The 20588-nt window shown below is 36.4% G+C and overlaps 1 protein-coding gene across 2 annotated transcripts in view; it reads right to left on the bottom strand.

Annotated features, from left to right (window-relative positions):
* The window catches only part of opn4xa (opsin 4xa), a 94729-nt gene that overhangs the window by 66377 nt on the left and 7764 nt on the right, over positions 1-20588 (bottom strand). Inside the window, exons 3-4 of one of the 2 annotated variants that reach the window (XM_067433738.1) lie at positions 13748-13915; positions 4638-4772 (exon numbers count right to left, since the gene is read on the bottom strand). In XM_067433738.1, coding sequence (XP_067289839.1) covers positions 4638-4677 — 40 coding nt within the window. In that variant the 5' untranslated portion in view covers positions 4678-4772; positions 13748-13915. The remainder of the gene's footprint in view (positions 1-4637; positions 4773-13747; positions 13916-20588) is intronic. The other variant, XM_067433739.1, reaches the window with a different exon arrangement.

Raw genomic sequence — 20588 nt, 5'->3', positions numbered from 1 at the left:
TCTCTATGTATAACTAAGACGAGTTGACATATCCCTCTCTTGTCTCAGTGTGTGCTCTTAGGGTGCGTTCACACTTGTCATGTTTGGTTCGATTAAAACAAACCCTGGTGCGATTGCTCGGTTAGTGCGGTTCATTTGAACATATGTGAACGCTGCCATCCGAACCCTGGAGCGCACCAAACAAGCGGACCGAGACCGCCAAAAAGATGGGTCTCGGTCCGCTTCCAAACGAACTCTGGTGCGGTTCGATTGATATATGAACTCAACACGGACCAAAGACATGTAAACGGACCAAAAACCGGACGTAATGTCACAAGATGCGACGCATAATGCAGCTGATTTGACGACGCGAAAAGATCGGTGTATCCAAAATGAGTAACTTTAACGTTAGAGGGCAAACGTGGAGCAACGAGGAAGAGCCTCATCAATATTTGGTCAGACGAGCATGTTTCGAAAATGCTAGAAAAAACACACAAAATGCAAACCTGGCTCTTCTCATCAAAGTTCCTGTGCTGCCCATTATTAGCAGGTACAGACGACAGAACGGCCGTCTCTGTTCTGCACAACGGAGGAAATCCTGGAGCTGTTTTGAATGTTTTGAACATTTTATGAGCTCTTCATGAGTTCTCAGCGGGTAAAAATAATGCCACATGTACACGCATAAAATGATCGCGTTTAATCAGCACACAGCGTTGTTTTGAACATTTCATGAGCTCTTCATGAGTTCTCTGGTAAAAAATAATCCCATATGTACACGCATAAAATGCCCGCGCGTGTAATCCGCACACAGCATTGTTTTGCATGTTCGGTAAACGAGCTCCTACGTCATATAAGCCGACCAATCAGGTTGTGAGCGTCTCCCTGAGCCTTTGGTTCGGTAACTTTAGGTTCGCTGTTAAAAATGCCCGTGTGAACGCTAAGCGGACCAGGACTATTATGTTTGTTTTTGTTTTTTGGTCCGGACCAAACGAACCAAACTAACCGAACTACAAGTGTGAATGCAACCTTAATCTCTCTGACGCGCGGTGACGATCTGATAGCATTTAGCTTAGCCCACTAAGCCCAGTTCATTCACTATGGTACAAAACAGAGATCAAGATAGAAGCCACCAAACTCCTCCACGTGTTCCCTATTTAAATACAGTTACACCAATAGCTGAACGATCAAATATGGGGACATAAAATAAAACGTGGCGCTTTTCTAAGAGGATTAAAAAGGAGAACTATAATGTGTGGCGGAATAGCACTTCTGAGAGTACTTCGACTCGGCGCAGTAAAAAGTCCGGCCTGAAAAATCAAAAGCTGGGACTTTTTACTGCTCAGTCGTTTACGCCCAATAGGCGTTCTTGTTTCATGACGGGAATGCCCAAGCAGTTACACTGTACCCCTACTATGGGGCATGTTGTCACATTTCACTTCCATTCTTTCGGAGTAAATCAAGAAAAAAGTACACACTGTATTAATGAAACAGAAGCACATTCTTATACTAGACATGTGGGAAATTAATGTGGGGAAAATGCTCTAAACCCCAAGTTGATTTACACAAACCAAGAAAGTCAAAAAGCGTTAGGTTGTGTCCAGCACAAAGTTTAAAAGAAATGTGGGGTCTCACTGAACAGTAAGAGATAAATATGAACACTTTGTATTCAGTTATTCTGATTGATTCCAGATTAAACTGGTAATAGATAAACTTTGGGATTTGATCATGTAAATAAATCACTAGCAAACTTTTAGTCACAATGGTGTCGAGTTGTCTTCTTCCCGGGTGCAGGAATTCAAACAGTAAACTGGATGACAATGAACACAGTGCTTTAGGCAAAATGGAGGGGAAAAATGAAAGAGACAGCCATTTTGTTAGTTCAGTTTGAACCAAACTTGGTCACGTTCAGATAAGAAAGCAGGTGGCATAGTTTTATTTCACCATAATGCTGTTTCAGTGATAAACTTACTCTTACACCGTGTCCTACATGCAACGCTGTGATAAAAGGCATCTTTTCCATGTTAATTAGAGTTTTTGTCCTAACCAGCATGAAGGCAACACACAATGATTATATTTTAGAGATAGTTTCTATTTCTGTGATGTTGTTCATGGGTGGGGATAAAAAATGTGGAAGCATAATCTGTAGTTTTCATGAAAGCCCTGGAGCTCAAATAAACGGGAATTGGTAACACGGAGTATGAGTAAACATTGTCCCTACACTACCAACACTGTAACAATACAAAGCAGGTTGAAAATCGGTGACGTTACACTTTAATTCAGAATGACACTGGACACAGAAGAGGAGTGACACCGGATTAAGATGAAGCTAAAAATACGTTAATGTGCATTCAGCTGTGTCAGTCACTTAGAAAGCATGACATGTAGTTAAACAGTTAAACATTTATATTAATCTGCTTTCTACTGTCTGTGTGGATGTTCTGAGAACGAATCATATCTGGGTCAAATGCTAAACATTTTCCCATGAATACCAGCAAGTTTCCCAGTTTTAGCCTTTTCAAAAACTCAATGCATTTGATCTAAAAATAGAACAATTTCAATAATGCAAACACTGCAAAATTATGATCGTAAAGTTTCATTAGCTTTGAGTAACCTAAAACATTAGCCGGGTCCAGTTAACATACACTCTTAAAAATATTTTAAATTGATTGTTCCATGAAAAACTTTTAATTATTTCTGTGCCATTGACAGAAATTACCAGCTTTCCATGTTTTCACTGTCATACGCTAGGGGGCGCTATTACACATCTTCTGAAAGAGTGAATCTCCTGATCAAAACAAGAAGCAGAAACAAGCGATAGAACCATTGCTAATGTAGTCCATAGACAGTAAAAGAAATGGACACAGCGACCCCATAGACTTCAACGGTGAAAGTGAAGTCAATTAGAAGCACTCACTTCCTGATGGCTGAGCGAACTACAGCCTCAGACTGAGCTTGAGGATGTAAATGTGACGTAAGTCTGACAGTTGTAAGTCTTCTAGTAGTTGAAATTGAAATCTGAATCACATTGTTTTAATTTTTTGTCCCGTTTCGAACAAATTATGAATGATTGAAGTGTAAAACTATTGGATCTGAACAGAGCTACTCTGGATCTGCCCTAACCAATCGCTAACGTTTGGTTGTGACGTATTTCATGCGCCCTTCGCCTGTTTCTCACATGGAAATCCTTCAAAATAAATGTGCACACACGCTACCTCAGTGATAAAGCCATAAGTTAAACCTAAAACTCATGCATTCAGATTGTGATTGTGTTATTCATGGTGGACGGGAGAGTTTTGTGATTGGGAATGCACTGCTCACGTGTTCTGTAACATGATTGTATGCTGTAAATAAAATGTCACATGCTTAGTATGATAAAAAAATAAATGCTGCCGTAAATAACAGCCCAATTCAAAATGCTTTTATTTTCATTTGTTTAAACGGTGATGAAACTTGTAAGTACTTGCCAGCATTTTAAAGAAATACAAGTCTAGAAATGCATCCAAATAACACCAAAGCACAACCGTACGGTGCTCTGCAGTGGTTAAAAAAGGATATAGAGAGTGAATTTTGAAGTGATATATTCTTGAAAACTCAGATGTGGATTCGGACAGCTATCACATCACCACACGACCTTGGTGTTTGTCAAAAGCAGTAACGTTAGGTAATTCGGCCAGGGATTTTTACGTGTGTGGTGGGAAACGGACGGTAATAAAATCACTGACTAGCCCCTGTAAATGATGGCAATACCTTCTGACCCACGAGAAACAGTTACCGTCCGAATACAGCAATTCCTTCACCACTAACGGCACGAGTTGGAAAATCAAACTTTTCCCGAATTCCCCCTGTTGGGGAGGAGGGCCACAACATCATGGCCACCAACAAACCCCAGTAAAGACTGTTATTGCTCCGGCTTTAACTTCTGGATATTCGGCAGCGGTGCCACAACGGAATGAATGGTTTCGTTCGCATCTTTCTCCGCCGCCATTACTGAACTACATCTCAAACTAGCGCTCGACATCAACGTCATTGTTCTCAGCCACTCCCTCTGTTCGCTGGTTTGGACTGGTAAAAATTTGTTTGGAGAAAACCTAAGAATACACCACAGTCCCAGACGTAGAACTGAAGGAAAATGGAAATTAAACGGAAGTACGTAAATTGAGTAGAAGTAAGTAGGAGGGCAGAGCCAGGCTATTGCTAATGCACATGTAAGTCTTTGACAAAAACATGATTTTTTCAGCTCTTTGTTCAAAATGTAGCTTTTTAATGAAACTTCACCACATTCAAGTGTTGATAAAAAGGAATGCACAAAGCTAGAATACTTTTTGTTGATTAAAAGCAGAGGCTCTGTTCGTTCTTTTGATGTATATTGCATGTTCAGATATTCATAAAACAAAATATTCAGGGGGCCATTACATTTTGCAAAAAAATTATCAAATGCTGCCACTGACTGGCAATTATTTAAAATACAATGCTGGCAGGGAAAGTGTTAACATCCCATTCAACAAAAGGTTCTTTAGTTTAAAAATGTTCTTCAAAGAGCAAAAAAACTTTGGGATCCTTTATTTTTAAGAGTCAAAACAATCACACAATCAGAGCAACCGAAGAGTGATATCTAAAACTTATTAGAGTAAAATAAAAAGCGGTACATGCAAACTAACCTCTCAGTAATAAAACGGTGGTCGGCTCAGATCCGCTCATGGACTAAAATACATCCAGATATGTTCAGACGTCAAAGGAGGAGAGTGTTTGAGGCGCTGGGATCAGCGTGTGTCTATCTTTCCATCTGACTCCCTCTGACGACAGAGAAATATGACAGGAATCATTTCTTTACTATTGCTCAAATGTCTTGAGCAGAGGCGAGCTCTTCTGCCACCAACAGCATCCTTGCAAATGCACTGCAAACACTACACTAGTGGCTTTACACAATCGATCAAACGCATGTCGATCACTCTCAGAAAAAAAGATTAAATCGTTCTATATAGAACTCTAGGGTTCTTCACTCAATTTTAAAGGATATTTTGTAACACTATTTTACAGTGTTCTTGTTACATGTTACCATAGTAATAACAGTAAATTATGCATAATTACATGCAACTAACCCTCAACCAAATCCTAATCCTAATCCTACCCTAACCCTATGGTACGTACATGTAGTTAATCTATATAAAATTATACTGTAACAATGACAGCTTAAAATAAGTAACTGAATATTTGATACAGCAAAGGTTCTACATAAGGAAAAATGTTTTAAATGATTGCATAATACACTAATAACTCTATTAAATATTAAACACTACTTAAAGGTGGGGTAAGTCCTTTCTGGTAACCGTTGTTGATAATTCAAGTCACCAAAACAAACACGCCCCTACCCCAAAAGGGTCTCGGCCCTATATTGATAGCTCCGCCCGACATATATGTAACCCAGGCAGAATCTGTGTGTAACTAATCCAGGTTGAATATTCAATGAAAAAGTCACCTCTTCAATCACAAAAACACAAACCGTTCTCATGAAAAACTCGATAGAACACGAGCCGACAGTCCAGCTAACGACATATTACAATTATGACCAGATTAGAGTTATAGCGATCACAAAACACAAACCGTTCTCATTAAACTCTCTATAGTACACGAGCCGACAGTCCAGCTAACGACATATTACAATTATGACCAGATTAGAGTTATAGCGATCACAAAAACACAAACCGTTCTCATTAAACTCTCTATAGTACACGAGCCGACAGTCCAGCTAACGACATATTACAATTATGACCAGATTAGAGTTATAGCGATCACAAAAACACAAACCGTTCTCATGAAAAACTCGATAGTACACGAGCCGACAGTCCAAACCGTTCTCATTAAACTCTCGATAGTACACGAGCCGACAGTCCAAACCGTTCTCATTAAACTCTCGATAGTACACGAGCCGACAGTCCAGCTAACGACATATTACAATTTATGACCAGATTAGAGTTATAGCGATCACAAAACACAAACCGTTCTCATTAAACTCTCTATAGTACACGAGCCGACAGTCCAGCTAACGACATATTACAATTATGACCAGATTAGAGTTATAGCGATCACAAAACACAAACCGTTCTCATTAAACTCTCTATAGTACACGAGCCGGCAGTCCAGCTAACGACATATTACAATTATGACCAGATTAGAGTTATAGCGATCACAAAACACAAACCGTTCTCATGAAATACTCGATAGTACACGAGCCGACAGTCCAGCTAACGACATATTACAATTATGACCAGATTAGAGTTATAGCGATCACAAAAACACAAACCGTTCTCATGAAAAACTCGATAGTACACGAGCCGACAGTCCAGCTAACGACATATTACAATTATGACCAGATTAGAGTTATAGCGATCACAAAACACAAACCGTTCTCATGAAAAACTCGATAGTACACGAGCCGGCAGTCCAGCTAACGACATATTACAATTATGACCAGATTAGAGTTATAGCGATCACAAAACACAAACCGTTCTCATGAAAAACTCGATAGTACACGAGCCGGCAGTCCAGCTAACGACATATTACAATTATGACCAGATTAGAGTTATAGCGATCACAAAACACAAACCGTTCTCATTAAACTCTCGATAGTACACGAGCCGACAGTCCAGCTAACGACATATTACAATTATGACCAGATTAGAGTTATAGCGATCACAAAAACACAAACCGTTCTCATTAAACTCTCGATAGTACACGAGCCGACAGTCCAGCTAACGACATATTACAATTATGACCAGATTAGAGTTATAGCGATCACAAAAACACAAACCGTTCTCATGAAAAACTCGATAGTACACGAGCCGGCAGTCCAGCTAACGACATATTACAATTATGACCAGATTAGAGTTATAGCGATCACAAAACACAAACCGTTCTCATTAAACTCTCGATAGTACACGAGCCGGCAGTCCAGCTAACGACATATTACAATTATGACCAGATTAGAGTTATAGCGATCACAAAACACAAACCGTTCTCATTAAACTCTCGATAGTACACGAGCCGGCAGTCCAGCTAACGACATATTACAATTATGACCAGATTAGAGTTATAGCGATCACAAAACACAAACCGCTCTCATGAACAACTCAACATATAGATATGGCAGAACAAGAAAGCGTATTAATAAGGCTTTCAAAGCACAAAATTATTATAATATAGAGCAGCACAAAGCGCGTATTTGTGAGGTATTACAGTATTAATTAAATAAAACAGTTACTTGTCATGTTTTATGCATATGGTTGTGTTCTTTATTATTTTAAATGAATCTTTCTAAAAAATAAAAAAAAAGTCTTACAATATCGCAATATATCGTATCGTAACCCTGTATCGTGATACGGATTGTATCGCCAGATTATTGGCAATACACAGCCCTACAAAAGAAAGATCTAAATACTCATAAAAGTTCATTTGATTGAACTAATTTGTTAAATTGAGTTGGCTCTACTCATACCAATTCATTATTTTGAGCATTAGGGTTTATAGTGAGTGCTAAAATATACTTAGGGCTTCCTAGTTCATAAAATGTATTTAAATCCAAATTGACACATTACTAAAAATTAGTAATGTGTCAAATCTTTTGATAATTTAAAATATAATAGGCCTATACAAAATGTTGTTTGCATACTGTGAAATAATACATGCATGTATGAGATCACAAACATGTTTTCTGTTAAGAGTGGACATTATATTAACTATATTCTATATAAATAAAATTCATAATGCAGCTCATAATGTGGTTCTTTTGTCTTCTCAGCTGTGAATCACTGCGTTATTCATGATTATTCACGCCTCTTCACATATGGGCTTTGTAAACAAAAAGTGTCTTACAAAATTTAACTCAATATATTGTTTTATATGAAGGAGTAAGCACAATGATTTTCACATTAGTTTGAAGCAAAAACTCTAGGCAATAACACCCATTAGTCAAAATTTTTGTGGACACAAATCTATTGTGTGTCTTATTTCAGATACTTCCAATGTTTATTATTTTCTAAAACCACAAACATTATTCTCTCAAAAATACAAGCATGTACATACACATTGCTCACATATTACGGTAGCCCAGTTTGTGCTGAATAAACCACAATGACCCTTTTTCCATTAATATGTTTATAAACAATTGGAAAAAAAAGTTGGAAATGTCGGAGTATTTTAAAATGTCTAAAGAGCCCCAAATCTGAGCAGACCCAGGATTAACTGTATTTGGTCATAAGTTATACCGTGTATGTTCACTCATCATTGGTATGGCAGAATCATTGCATGTCTAACCACTAGAGATAGGCGTTTGATGTTTCTCAGATGTATGTCATTTGTGTCCCTTCATCTGAGCATTCAATAGAAAAGCAATGAGTCGTTTAGAGAACCACTATGCTGCTGATTTTTGTATTAATCAATGTGCCAATGCATTGAATGAAGGATTACTGAACCAGAAGACTCTTATTGTTGACTCATGATCAATGTTGCATCTGAACAAACGTTCTGAGTGATTGCATTGATTCTATAGTCTGCTGTGAACCTTATATCCTAACGATTAACCACAGAGTACCTGTCTACTCGTCATGGACGACAAACTATATTAGCTCTTCAATGGATGCACTAGTGTGTTTTTTAATTAAATAAATACAGCAAGGACACATTAAATTGATTGCACATTGATGGTAGCACACGCTACTGGTCCCTCCCTGAGGGCGGGTCACAGCAAAAGTCACTCGTGCCAGAAAAAAACGGCAAAGGCTTTTGAGTAGCCTTGTGTTAAATAAATGCCAGGTGCTACTCTTCGCCACTGCTGTCTTGTTTTGCTATTTATTTATTTTTTGAATGCAGACATTTCCATACCGAATAGAGAGAGATGCAGCTTCTGTGAGGGAACAGAGAACGTGAACACAGGAGATCGATCGAGTCAGTAATGAATAGCACATGGCTTTAATTAACTCTGTTCATTGACAACAGCAGCAAAGGCCTTCAGTATCCCAAAAACGCAACAGCATCACACGCCACCCGATCAGATTCGGCAACCCTGGAAAGACACTCGACTGTGATTAAACCGTGAGTGAATAATGGCTTTACAGCGTGAAGGACAGATGTAGCTGATGTGGAAGCAAATACTTTATATAGCCAAACAAAGGTGGCGCACTCATATGCACTGAGTGGGAGAAAGTGCAACAGGCAACATGATGGAATAAGTCCCGGTTTCTGAATAAATGAGCCAATCACTGATTAAGATAGATGTCTCGCTGCAGCCTTGGATTCAAATAAAATATTACTTAAGTTTGCATTCAAAGTGCCACAGTTTTTCTCAGTTCACAGGCTTTTAATCGGCAGCACATTTATTTATTTAAATAATTAGTCATGCTCAAGTGTTTGTTGATAAAATGTTTCCTTTCAACAGAATGGCAATTCATTTGATGAATACAAGACAATCCCAAACAAGAACATTTAGGCAGAAAATAGGATGCTGTTGTGGTGAACACAAGATGGTTGGATGTTCTACATTATTACCTTATTATTATTAATTAGACTTTTATTAGCTAAGGAGCAAACGTTAACACACTGATGGGTCAGCTAGATTCATTCTGGTGTTACGCAGAACATTTCAGCTTCTCAAGAACCAATGAGGTTCATTCTCGTGCTATGCAAAACGTTTGAGCTTCTCAAGAACCAATGAGGTGCATTCTCATGTTACGCAGAACGTTTGAGCTTCTCAAGAACCAATGAGGTTCATTCTCATGTTACGCAGAACGTTTGAGCTTCTCAAGAACCAATGAGGTTCATTCTCGTGTTATTCAGAACGTTTGAGCTTCTCAAGAACCAATGAGGTTCATTCTCGTGTTGCGCAGAGCGTTTTAGCTTTTCAAGAACCAATGAGGTTAATTTTCGTGTTACGCTTCTCGTTTGAGCTTCTCAAGAACCAATGAGGTTCATTCTGGTTTTACACTTCACGTTTGAGCTTCTCAAGAACCAATGAGGTTCATTCTGGTGTTACGCTTCACGTTTGAGCTTCTCAAGAACCAATGAGGTTAATTCTGGTGTTACGCTTCACGTTTGAGCTTCTCAAGAACCAATGAGGTTCATTCTGGTGTTACGCAGCACGTTTGAGCTTCTCAAGAACCAATGAGGTTAATTCTGGTGTTATGCAGCACGTTTGAGCTTCTCAAGAGCCAATGAGGTTCATTCTGGTGTTACGCAGCAAGTTTAAGCTTCTCAATAACCAATGAGGTTCATTCTGGTGTTACGCAGTACGTTTAAGCTTCTCAAGAACCAATGAGGCTCATTCTGGTGTAACGCAGCACGTTTAAGCTTCTCAAGAACCAATGAGGTTCATTCCGGTGTTACGCAGCACGTTTGAGCTTCTCAAGAACCAATGAGGTTCATTCCGGTGTTACGCAGCAAGTTTAAGCTTCTCAAGAACCAATGAGGTTCATTCCGGTGTTACGCAGTACGTTTTAGCTTCTCAAGAACCAGTGAGGTTCATTCTGGTTTTACGCTTCACTTTTGAGCTTCTCAAGAACCAATGAGGTTCATTCTGGTGTTACGCATCACGTTTGAGCTTCTCAAGAACCAATGAGGTTAATTCTGGTGTTACGCAGCACGTTTGAGCTTCTCAAGAACCAATGAGGTTAATTCTGGTGTTACGCAGCACGTTTGAGCTTCTCAAGAACCAATGAGGTTAATTGTGGTGTTACGCAGCACATTTTAGCTTCTCAAGAACCAATGAGGTTCATTCTGGTGTTACGCATCACGTTTGAGCTTCTCAAAAACCAATGAGGTTCATTCCGGTGTTATGTATCACGTTTGAGCTTCTCAAGAACCAATGAGGTTCATTCTGGTGTTACGCAGCACGTTTGAGCTTCTCAAGAACCAATGAGGTTCATTCTGGTGTTAAGCAGTACGTTTAAGCTTCTCAAGAACCAATGAGGTTCATTCCGGTGTTACGCAGCACGTTTGAGCTTCTCAAGAACCAATGAGGCTAATTCTGGTGTTACGCAGTACGTTTAAGCTTCTCAAGAACCAATGAGGCTCATTCTGGTGTAACACAGCACGTTTGAGCTTCTCAAGAACCAATGAGGCTAATTCTGGTGTAACACAGCACGTTTGAGCTTCTCAAGAACCAATGAGGCTAATTCTGGTGTTATGTATCACGCTTTAGCTTCTCAAGAACCAATGAGGTTCATTCTGGTGTAACACAGCACGTTTGAGCTTCTCAAGAACCAATGAGGCTAATTCTGGTGTTACGCAGTACGTTTAAGCTTCTCAAGAACCAATGAGGCTCATTCTGGTGTTAAGCAGTACGTTTAAGCTTCTCAAGAACCAATGAGGTTCATTCCGGTGTTACGCAGCACGTTTGAGCTTCTCAAGAACCAATGAGGTTCATTCCGGTGTTACGCAGTACGTTTAAGCTTCTTAGAACCAATGAGGCTCATTCTGGTGTTACGCAACACGTTTGAGCTTCTCAAGAACCAATGAGGCTCATTCCGGTGTTACGCAACACGTTTGAGCTTCTCAAGAACCAATGAGGCTCATTCCGGTGTTACGCAGTACGTTTAAGCTTCTCAAGAACCAGTGAGGTTCATTCTGGTGTTACGCTTCACTTTTGAGCTTCTCAAGAACCAATGAGGTTCATTCTGGTGTTACGCATCACGTTTGAGCTTCTCAAGAACCAATGAGGTTAATTCTGGTGTTACGCAGCACGTTTGAGCTTCTCAAGAACCAATGAGGTTAATTCTGGTGTTACGCAGCACGTTTTAGCTTCTCAAGAACCAATGAGGTTCATTCTGGTGTTACGCATCACGTTTGAGCTTCTTAAGAACCAATGAGGTTCATTCTGGTGTTACGCATAACGTTTGAGCTTCTCAAGAACCAATGAGGTTCATTCTGGTGTTATGCAGCACGTTTGAGCTTCTCAAGAACCAATGAGGTTCATTCTGGTGTTACGCATCACGTTTGAGCTTTTCAAGAACCAATGAGGTTCATTCTGGTGTTACGCAGCACGTTTGAGCTTCTCAAGAACCAATGAGGTTCATTCTGGTGTTATGTATCACGTTTGAGCTTCTCAAGAACCAATGAGGTTCATTCTGGTGTTACGTATCACGTTTGAGCTTCTCAAGAACCAATGAGGTTCATTCTGCTGTTACGCATCACGTTTGAGCTTCTCAAGAACCAATGAGGTTAATTCTGGTGTTACACAGCACGTTTGAGCTTCTCAAGAACCAATGAGGTTTATTCTGGTGTTACGCAGTACGTTTGAGCTTCAGCAAGAGGTTTGTTCTTGCACATTAAGCAGGTTCAGTTGAGCTGATCAATGTAAATATGTGAATAAAAGACTAAAAAAAACACTGACAGTTTACAGGTTAAAGTATCCAGAAGTGTCAGAGTGTCAGTCGTCCCTGCATGTGGCATCATTCACCAGTCTACACTCACAATCACACACTTATTAACAGTTCCTAATTAAGTCCTGAATCGTTCTAAGGCACAGAAAGGCCGTCTGTGTGTTTGCACAGGTCTAATTCAGACTCTGCTGACAGACGGCCTCGGGCAGGTTCTGCCCCGCGCTAGAGATGGATGTGACAAGCTGGCATTTCTCTGTCACTTCACCCCGAGACACAACACAAGATGAAAATGCGTCAAGAAACTCTTACATAATGTAAAAAATAAAAATAAATAATTTCTGACATCTAAAAGTCCTAAAACCTTTGGAGCCAAAGAATGTTTGATCAATGCCACTTTGTTCAGTTTAAAGACCTTGTTTTCTTGTCCACATTTGTACTTTTCGTGTTGTTTTGTTTATCTTTGTAGTGGTTTATGCCAGGTTCCTCATAAAAAAAAAGATAATTAATTATCCAACATCCATTTTTATTACTTCGCCTATTAATTAATTGATAAAACCATTACATAATGCATTGCATATGCAGAAATTTAGGAGACCTGTACAATGATGAACATGAAATCCTGAAATTAGGACTTTAAGACAAAAGGGTCTTGATGGTTAAACCAATAAATGAAAGTTATTAAATCCAAATTTACATGAAAACTTTCTGGACGGTACGAGCATTTTAAAGTAGAATTGTAGAAGGATTTTATGTTCATTGAGTTTGCATTTATTTGATCAAAAATACAGTAAAAACTGAAATATTTTTACAATGTAAATCATCTGTTCTCTATGTGACTATTTAGTAAGTAAAGTGTGATTTATTCCTGTGATCAAAGATGAATTTATCATCATTACTCCAGTCTTCAGTGTCACATGATCCTTCACTAATCATTCTCATATGAGGATCTGATGATCAAGAAACATTTATGATTATCGAGTGCAAAATAATTTCCAATACCAGTCACAGCCACTAGATGGTAATGTTTGCAAAATAATTGCATCAATGAAGTAAACACTACAGGTCTAGACAAGACTGATTTATCATGATCATTATTACACATATCTGACAAACCTGACGACAGCAGCTCCAGTCAAAACTATACACACACATACACACCAACGGTACATGAATAAACAATGTCAACATTTCATGAAAATCTACTATTTAGAATGTGCTGTATCCAAGGAATACATCAAAATGCATTATATACTAATGCCCTTTATATATCATGTAGTATACAGGACCTTCAGTGCAGTGTGTAGTGGGCAGTACGCTAGTTCATTCACAGTAACCCGAGTCATTGAGCCTGCAGGGGGCAGAGGTGAGAGGTCAGAGGTCACAGCACGCACATGACTCACCTACATCAGCCCTGCTGAGGGCTCGACCCTGGGGCCACGCCCACGTCAATCACCTGCTGACTGACAGGTACTGAAACCGTGGAAACCATAGTTAGTCCTGTCGCCTTAACCAACCAGTAAACCCCTGATGTGGAGCAGCATACGGAAGGTGATCTTGGCATACAAGTCCTGTGTGTTCACAGAAAAAACAAAAATTATTAAAAACCATGGGTATGTCCCAATACTATCATGCTACTTACAGTATTTCTACAGTAAAAATAGTTTAATCATTTTCTATGTATATGTAATACTGCATAATTATTTCAAAGCTTTTTTCTTTAGATTTTGTCAAATTATAGCACAGTGAAGCACAATCCCAAAGCACAGTAATGCAAAAAACGATGTACTGTACTCTTCAAAACTCAAAATACTCTACAAAACGCTATATACTGTACTCTACAAAACTCTACATACTGTACTCTACAAAACTCTACATACTGTACTCTACAAAACTCAAAATACTGTACTCTACAAAACTCTATATACTGTACTCTACAAAACTCTATATACTGTACTCTACAAAACTCAAAATACTCTACAAAACTCTATATACTGTACTCTACAAAACTCAATATACTGTACTCTACAAAACTCAATATACTGTACTCTACAAAACTCAAAATACTCTACAAAACTCTATATACTGTACTCTACAAAACTCAATATACTGTACTCTACAAAACTCAATATACTGTACTCTACAAAACTCAATATACTCTACAAAACTCTATATACTGTCCTCTACAAAACTCAATATACTCTACAAAACTCAATATACTGTACTCTACAAAACTCAATATACTCTACAAAACTCTATATACTGTACTCTACAAAACTCAATATACTGTACTCTACAAAACTTAATATACTGTACTCTACAAAACTCAATATACTGTACTCTACAAAACTCAAAATACTCTACAAAACTCAATATACTGTACTCTACAAAACTCTACATACTGTACTCTACAAAACTCTATATACTGTACTCTACAAAACTCTATATACTGTACTCTACAAAACTCAATATACTCTACAAAACTCTATATACTGTACTCTACAAAACTCAATATACTGTACTCTACAAAACTCAATATACTCTACAAAACTCTATATACTGTACTCTACAAAACTCAATATACTCTACAAAACTCAATATACTGTACTCTACAAAACTCAATATACTCTACAAAACTCTATATACTGTACTCTACAAAACTCAATATACTGTACTCTACAAAACTCAATATACTGTACTCTACAAAACTCAAAATACTCTACAAAACTCAAAATACTGTACTCTACAAAACTCAATATACTGTACTCTACAAAACTCAAAATACTCTACAAAACTCAAAATACTGTACTCTACAAAACTCTATATACTGTACTCTACAAAACTCAATATACTGTACTCTACAAAACTCAAAATACTCTACAAAACTCTATATACTGTAATCTACAAAACTCAATATACTGTACTCTACAAAACTCAATATACTGTACTCTACAAAACTCAATATACTGTACTCTACAAAACTCAAAATACTCTACAAAACTCAAAATACTGTACTCTACAAAACTCAATATACTGTACTCTACAAAACTCAAAATACTCTACAAAACTCAAAATACTGTACTCTACAAAACTCTATATACTGTACTCTACAAAACTCAATATACTGTACTCTACAAAACTCAAAATACTCTACAAAACTCTATATACTGTAATCTACAAAACTCAATATACTGTACTCTACAAAACTCTATATACTGTAATCTACAAAACTCAATATACTGTACTCTACAAAACTCAATATACTGTACTCTACAAAACTCAAAATACTCTACAAAACTCAATATACTGTACTCTACAAAACTCAAAATACTCTACAAAACTAAATATACTATACTCTACAAAACTCAATATACTGTACTCTACAAAACTCAAAATACTGTACTCTACAAAACTCAATATACTGTACTCTACAAAACTCAATATACTGTACTCTACAAAACTAAATATACTATACTCTACAAAACTCAATATACTGTACTCTACAAAACTCAAAATACTCTACAAAACTCAATATACTGTACTCTACAAAACTCAATATACTGTACTCTACAAAACTCTATATACTGTACTCTACAAAACTCTATATACTGTACTCTACAAAACTCTATATACTGTACTCTACAAAACTCAAAATACTCTACAAAACTCTATATACTGTAATATACAAAACTCAATATACTGTACTCTACAAAACTCAATATACTGTACTCTACAAAACTCAAAATACTCTACGAAACTCTACATACTGTACTCTACAAAACTCAAAATACTGTACTCTACAAAACTCAAAATACTCTACAAAACTCTACATACTGTACTCTACAAAACTCAAAATACTCTACAAAACTCAAAATACTCTACAAAACTCTACATAACTCTATATACTGTACTCAACAAAACTCAAAATACTCTACAAAACTCTATATACTGTACTCTACAAAACTCTACATACTGTACTCTACAAAACTCAAAATACTCTACAAAACTCTATATACTGTACTCTACATAACTCTATATACTGTACTCTACAAAACTCAAAATACTCTACAAAACTCTATATACTGTACTCTACATAACTCTATATACTGTACTCTACAAAACTCAAAATACTCTACAAAACTCTATATACTGTAATCTACAAAACTCTATATACTGTAATCTACAAAACTCAATATACTGTACTCTACAAAACTCAAAATACTCTACAAAACTCTATATACTGTAATCTACAAAACTCAATATACTGTACTCTACAAAACTCAAAATACTCTACAAAACTCAATATACTGTAATCTACAAAACTCTATATACTGTACTCTACAAAACTCTATATACTGTAATCTACAAAACTCTATATACTGTAATCTACAAAACTCTATATACTGTACTCTACAAAACTCTATATACTGTAATCTACAAAACTCTATATACTGTACTCTACAAAACTCTATATACTGTACTCTACAAAACTCAAAATACTCTACAAAACTCTACATACTGTACTCTACAAAACTCAATATACTGTACTCTACAAAACTCTACATACTATACTCTACAAAACTCTATATACTGTACTCTACAAAACTCAAAATACTCTACAAAACTCTATATACTGTACTCTACAAAACTCTATACTGTCCTCTATAAAACTCAAAATACTGTACTCTACAAAACTCAAAATACTCTACATGCGTCTCCATGCGTCACGCGCGTGACTCCCTTCAAATCTACCATTGCGACCAGCCCTAAGTGCTGGCTACTGTATGATGACTGAAATCGTCAAATCGCCTGAACAATTACTACAAATGGACCACAGAATATTTCATTTTCTAATACATGCATAAATAGTCTGTATTCTGTTAGTGCTGCACAAGCTCGCGGTGCCACCTGCTGGAAACTCTTCATTTAGCTCGATTGTTTGCCAGACTTCAGTGCATTAGGCGTTAACCGATCGGCACTGCTAGATCTTTGTCCCTTACGTCGATTACGTTTAACATGTAAATGCATTAAACCTGCTTTCTGTCAGCTTCTTGAAGTGCATATTTCAATGTAATGTCTTCTCACATGGCGATTTCAAATTAGGCCATGCATAAAGCGAATAACTTTTATAAAACATCAGATTTATATTTAAATCAGGTTTATTTTTTAAGTTCAAGCTAAAATAATCAGTGCTGAAAACTGAGTTAATGTTACTCGATTCTGATTTCTTAAGTGCATTCTTTTTACAGAAAAAAAAAATCCATTGATATTAAAGCAGTATACAACAAATGCATCTTGAAAAGAAAGAACTTTTCTTTGAAGAGAGAGATTTTTTTTAATCTATTTCTTTTACGTAAAGTGTTAATGTACAACGCTTTGCAACCTTTTTTAATTAATCGCAAGAAAACCTCTACAGAATGGTTGTCATAAATGTTACCCGATTTTGGTTGATTTCTCAAATATTACATGGCTGTATTTTTAGTGCTAACAGTCAAAAATAAATTACATATTTATTAAATTACATATTTTGGCACGTAACAGTACTTCTACTGGAGTATGCTTTTTCAGTACTCTTTCCACCACTGGTTACAATTTATGCACTACTCCTTATTCAAATACATGTTACCACCTAGAGAGCATTCAAAAGTAACGTTCACATGATGTTTGCAAAATGGTCAAATGGAATGTTCCCTCAACATTTTTAAAACATTCAAAAAAACGATGTTTTTTACATTTAGAGACCATAACGTTTTGATAACTTAATGGGAAATTTCTCAGAACACATTTTTATCAGCTGCGTCTGAGTCTTTCTATTCTGAACGGCAGCAGAAAACACTTAAATGTGGCGCACTAGACGAACCATCTGTGTTTATCTTTCCTAATGCCTGGGCTCGTGTTTTACCCAAAGCCTCATTAGAGTTACAGTCCAAATACCTATTTATCCTCAACTAATTACTGTAAAGTACTGACGCAGAGCAGAACAAAGACTACGGTTACTCAAAATATGTTTCAGGAAAAAAGAACAAACGCTGCTGGAGAGGAACCTGATATTGAAGGCCAAATAGAAATCTATTTTAGGAATTAAATAAACAACAAAATAACTGCAGATGTCGCTAAAACACATGTGCCAGATTCATAATCATGTTTCCATGTGTAAGTGCAAGCATAACAAAGAAGAACATTCAAATATTGTTAACTTATTGGGATTTTAAAAGACCCAGGATAAATTTTTCACATTCTGAACTTTTTTTTGGGAACTCTTTACAATTAAAATTAGAGAGTACAAGGTTGATTTGTTGGTTTGTATTACTTTGAGTTATTAAGAAAGAGAAGAACAAAATCTCTTTCTTTGTATTAATATTTGTAGTTTTAATGAACTCAATTTTACTTTATTTTTCTAGGAATGTAGAATTTTACTAGAAACTAGGCAACTTGGAATGAGTCTGTGTTCTAAAACCTAGTGAGCTCCCTATACTGTACTCTACAAAACTCTATATACTGTACTCTACAAAACTCTATATACTGTACTCTACAAAACTCAAAATACTCTACAAAACTCTATATACTGTACTCTACAAAACTCAATATACTGTACTCTACAAAACTCTATATACTGTACTCTACAAAACTCTATATACTGTACTCTACAAAACTCTATATACTGTACTCTACAAAACTCAAAATACTCTACAAAACTCTATATACTGTACTCTACAAAACTCTATATACTGTACTCTACAAAACTCTATATACTGTACTCTACAAAACTCTATATACTGTACTCTACAAAACTCAATATACTGTACTCTACAAAACTCTATATACTGTACTCTACAAAACTCTATATACTGTACTCTACAAAACTCAATATACTGTACTCTACAAAACTCAAAATACTCTACAAAACTCTATATACTGTACTCTACAAAACTCAAAATACTGTACTCTACAAAACTCAAAATACTGTACTCTACAAAACTCAAAATACTGTACTCTACAAAACTCAAAATACTGTACTCTACAAAACTCAACATACTGTACTCTACAAAACTCAAAATACTCTACAAAACTCTACATACTGTACTCTACAAAACTCAAAATACTGTACTCTACAAAACTCAAAATACTGTACTCTACAAAACTCAAAATACTGTACTCTACAAAACTCAAAATACTCTACAAAACTCTATATACTGTACTCTACAAAACTCAATATACTGTACTCTACAAAACTCTATATACTGTACTCTACAAAACTCAATATACTGTACTCTACAAAACTCAAAATACTCTACAAAACTCTATATACTGTACTCTACAAAACTCTATATACTGTACTCTACAAAACTCAAAATACTCTACAAAACTCTATATACTGTACTCTACAAAACTCTATATACTGTACTCTACAAAACTCAAAATACTGTACTCTACAAAACTCTATATACTGTACTCTACAAAACTCAAAATACTGTACTCTACAAAACTCAAAATACTGTACTCTACAAAACTCAAAATACTGTACTCTACAAAACTCAACATACTGTACTCTACAAAACTCAAAATACTGTACTCTACAAAACTCAAAATACTGTACTCTACAAAACTCAAAATACTGTACTCTACAAAACTCAAAATACTGTACTCTACAAAACTCAACATACTGTACTCTACAAAACTCAAAATACTCTACAAAACTCTACATACTGTACTCTACAAAACTCAAAATACTGTACTCTACAAAACTCAAAATACTGTACTCTACAAAACTCAATATACTGTACTCTACAAAACTCAAAATACTCTACAAAACTCTACATACTGTACTCTACAAAACTCAAAATACTGTACTCTACAAAACTCTACATACTGTACTCTACAAAACTCTACATACTGTACTCTACAAAACTCTACATACTGTACTCTACAAAATTTAAAATACTGTACTTTACAAAACTCAAAATACTGTACTCTACAAAACTCTATATACTCTACAAAACTCTACATACTGCACTCTACAAAACTCAAAATACTCTACAAAACTATATACACTACAAAACTCTACATACTGTACTCTACAAAACTCAATATACTCTACAAAACTCTATATACTCTACAAAACTCTACATACTGTACTCTACAAAACTCAAAATACTCTACAAAACTATATACTCTACAAAACTCTACATACTGTACTCTACAAAACTCTATGTACTGTACTCTACAAAACTCTACATACTGTAC

This window comes from Pseudorasbora parva, chromosome 23, assembly GCF_024679245.1.
Source record: "Pseudorasbora parva isolate DD20220531a chromosome 23, ASM2467924v1, whole genome shotgun sequence".
NCBI lineage: Eukaryota > Metazoa > Chordata > Actinopteri > Cypriniformes > Gobionidae > Pseudorasbora > Pseudorasbora parva.
Note: the sequence above shows the minus strand (reverse complement) of the source record. Positions and strands in the feature narration are given on the sequence as shown.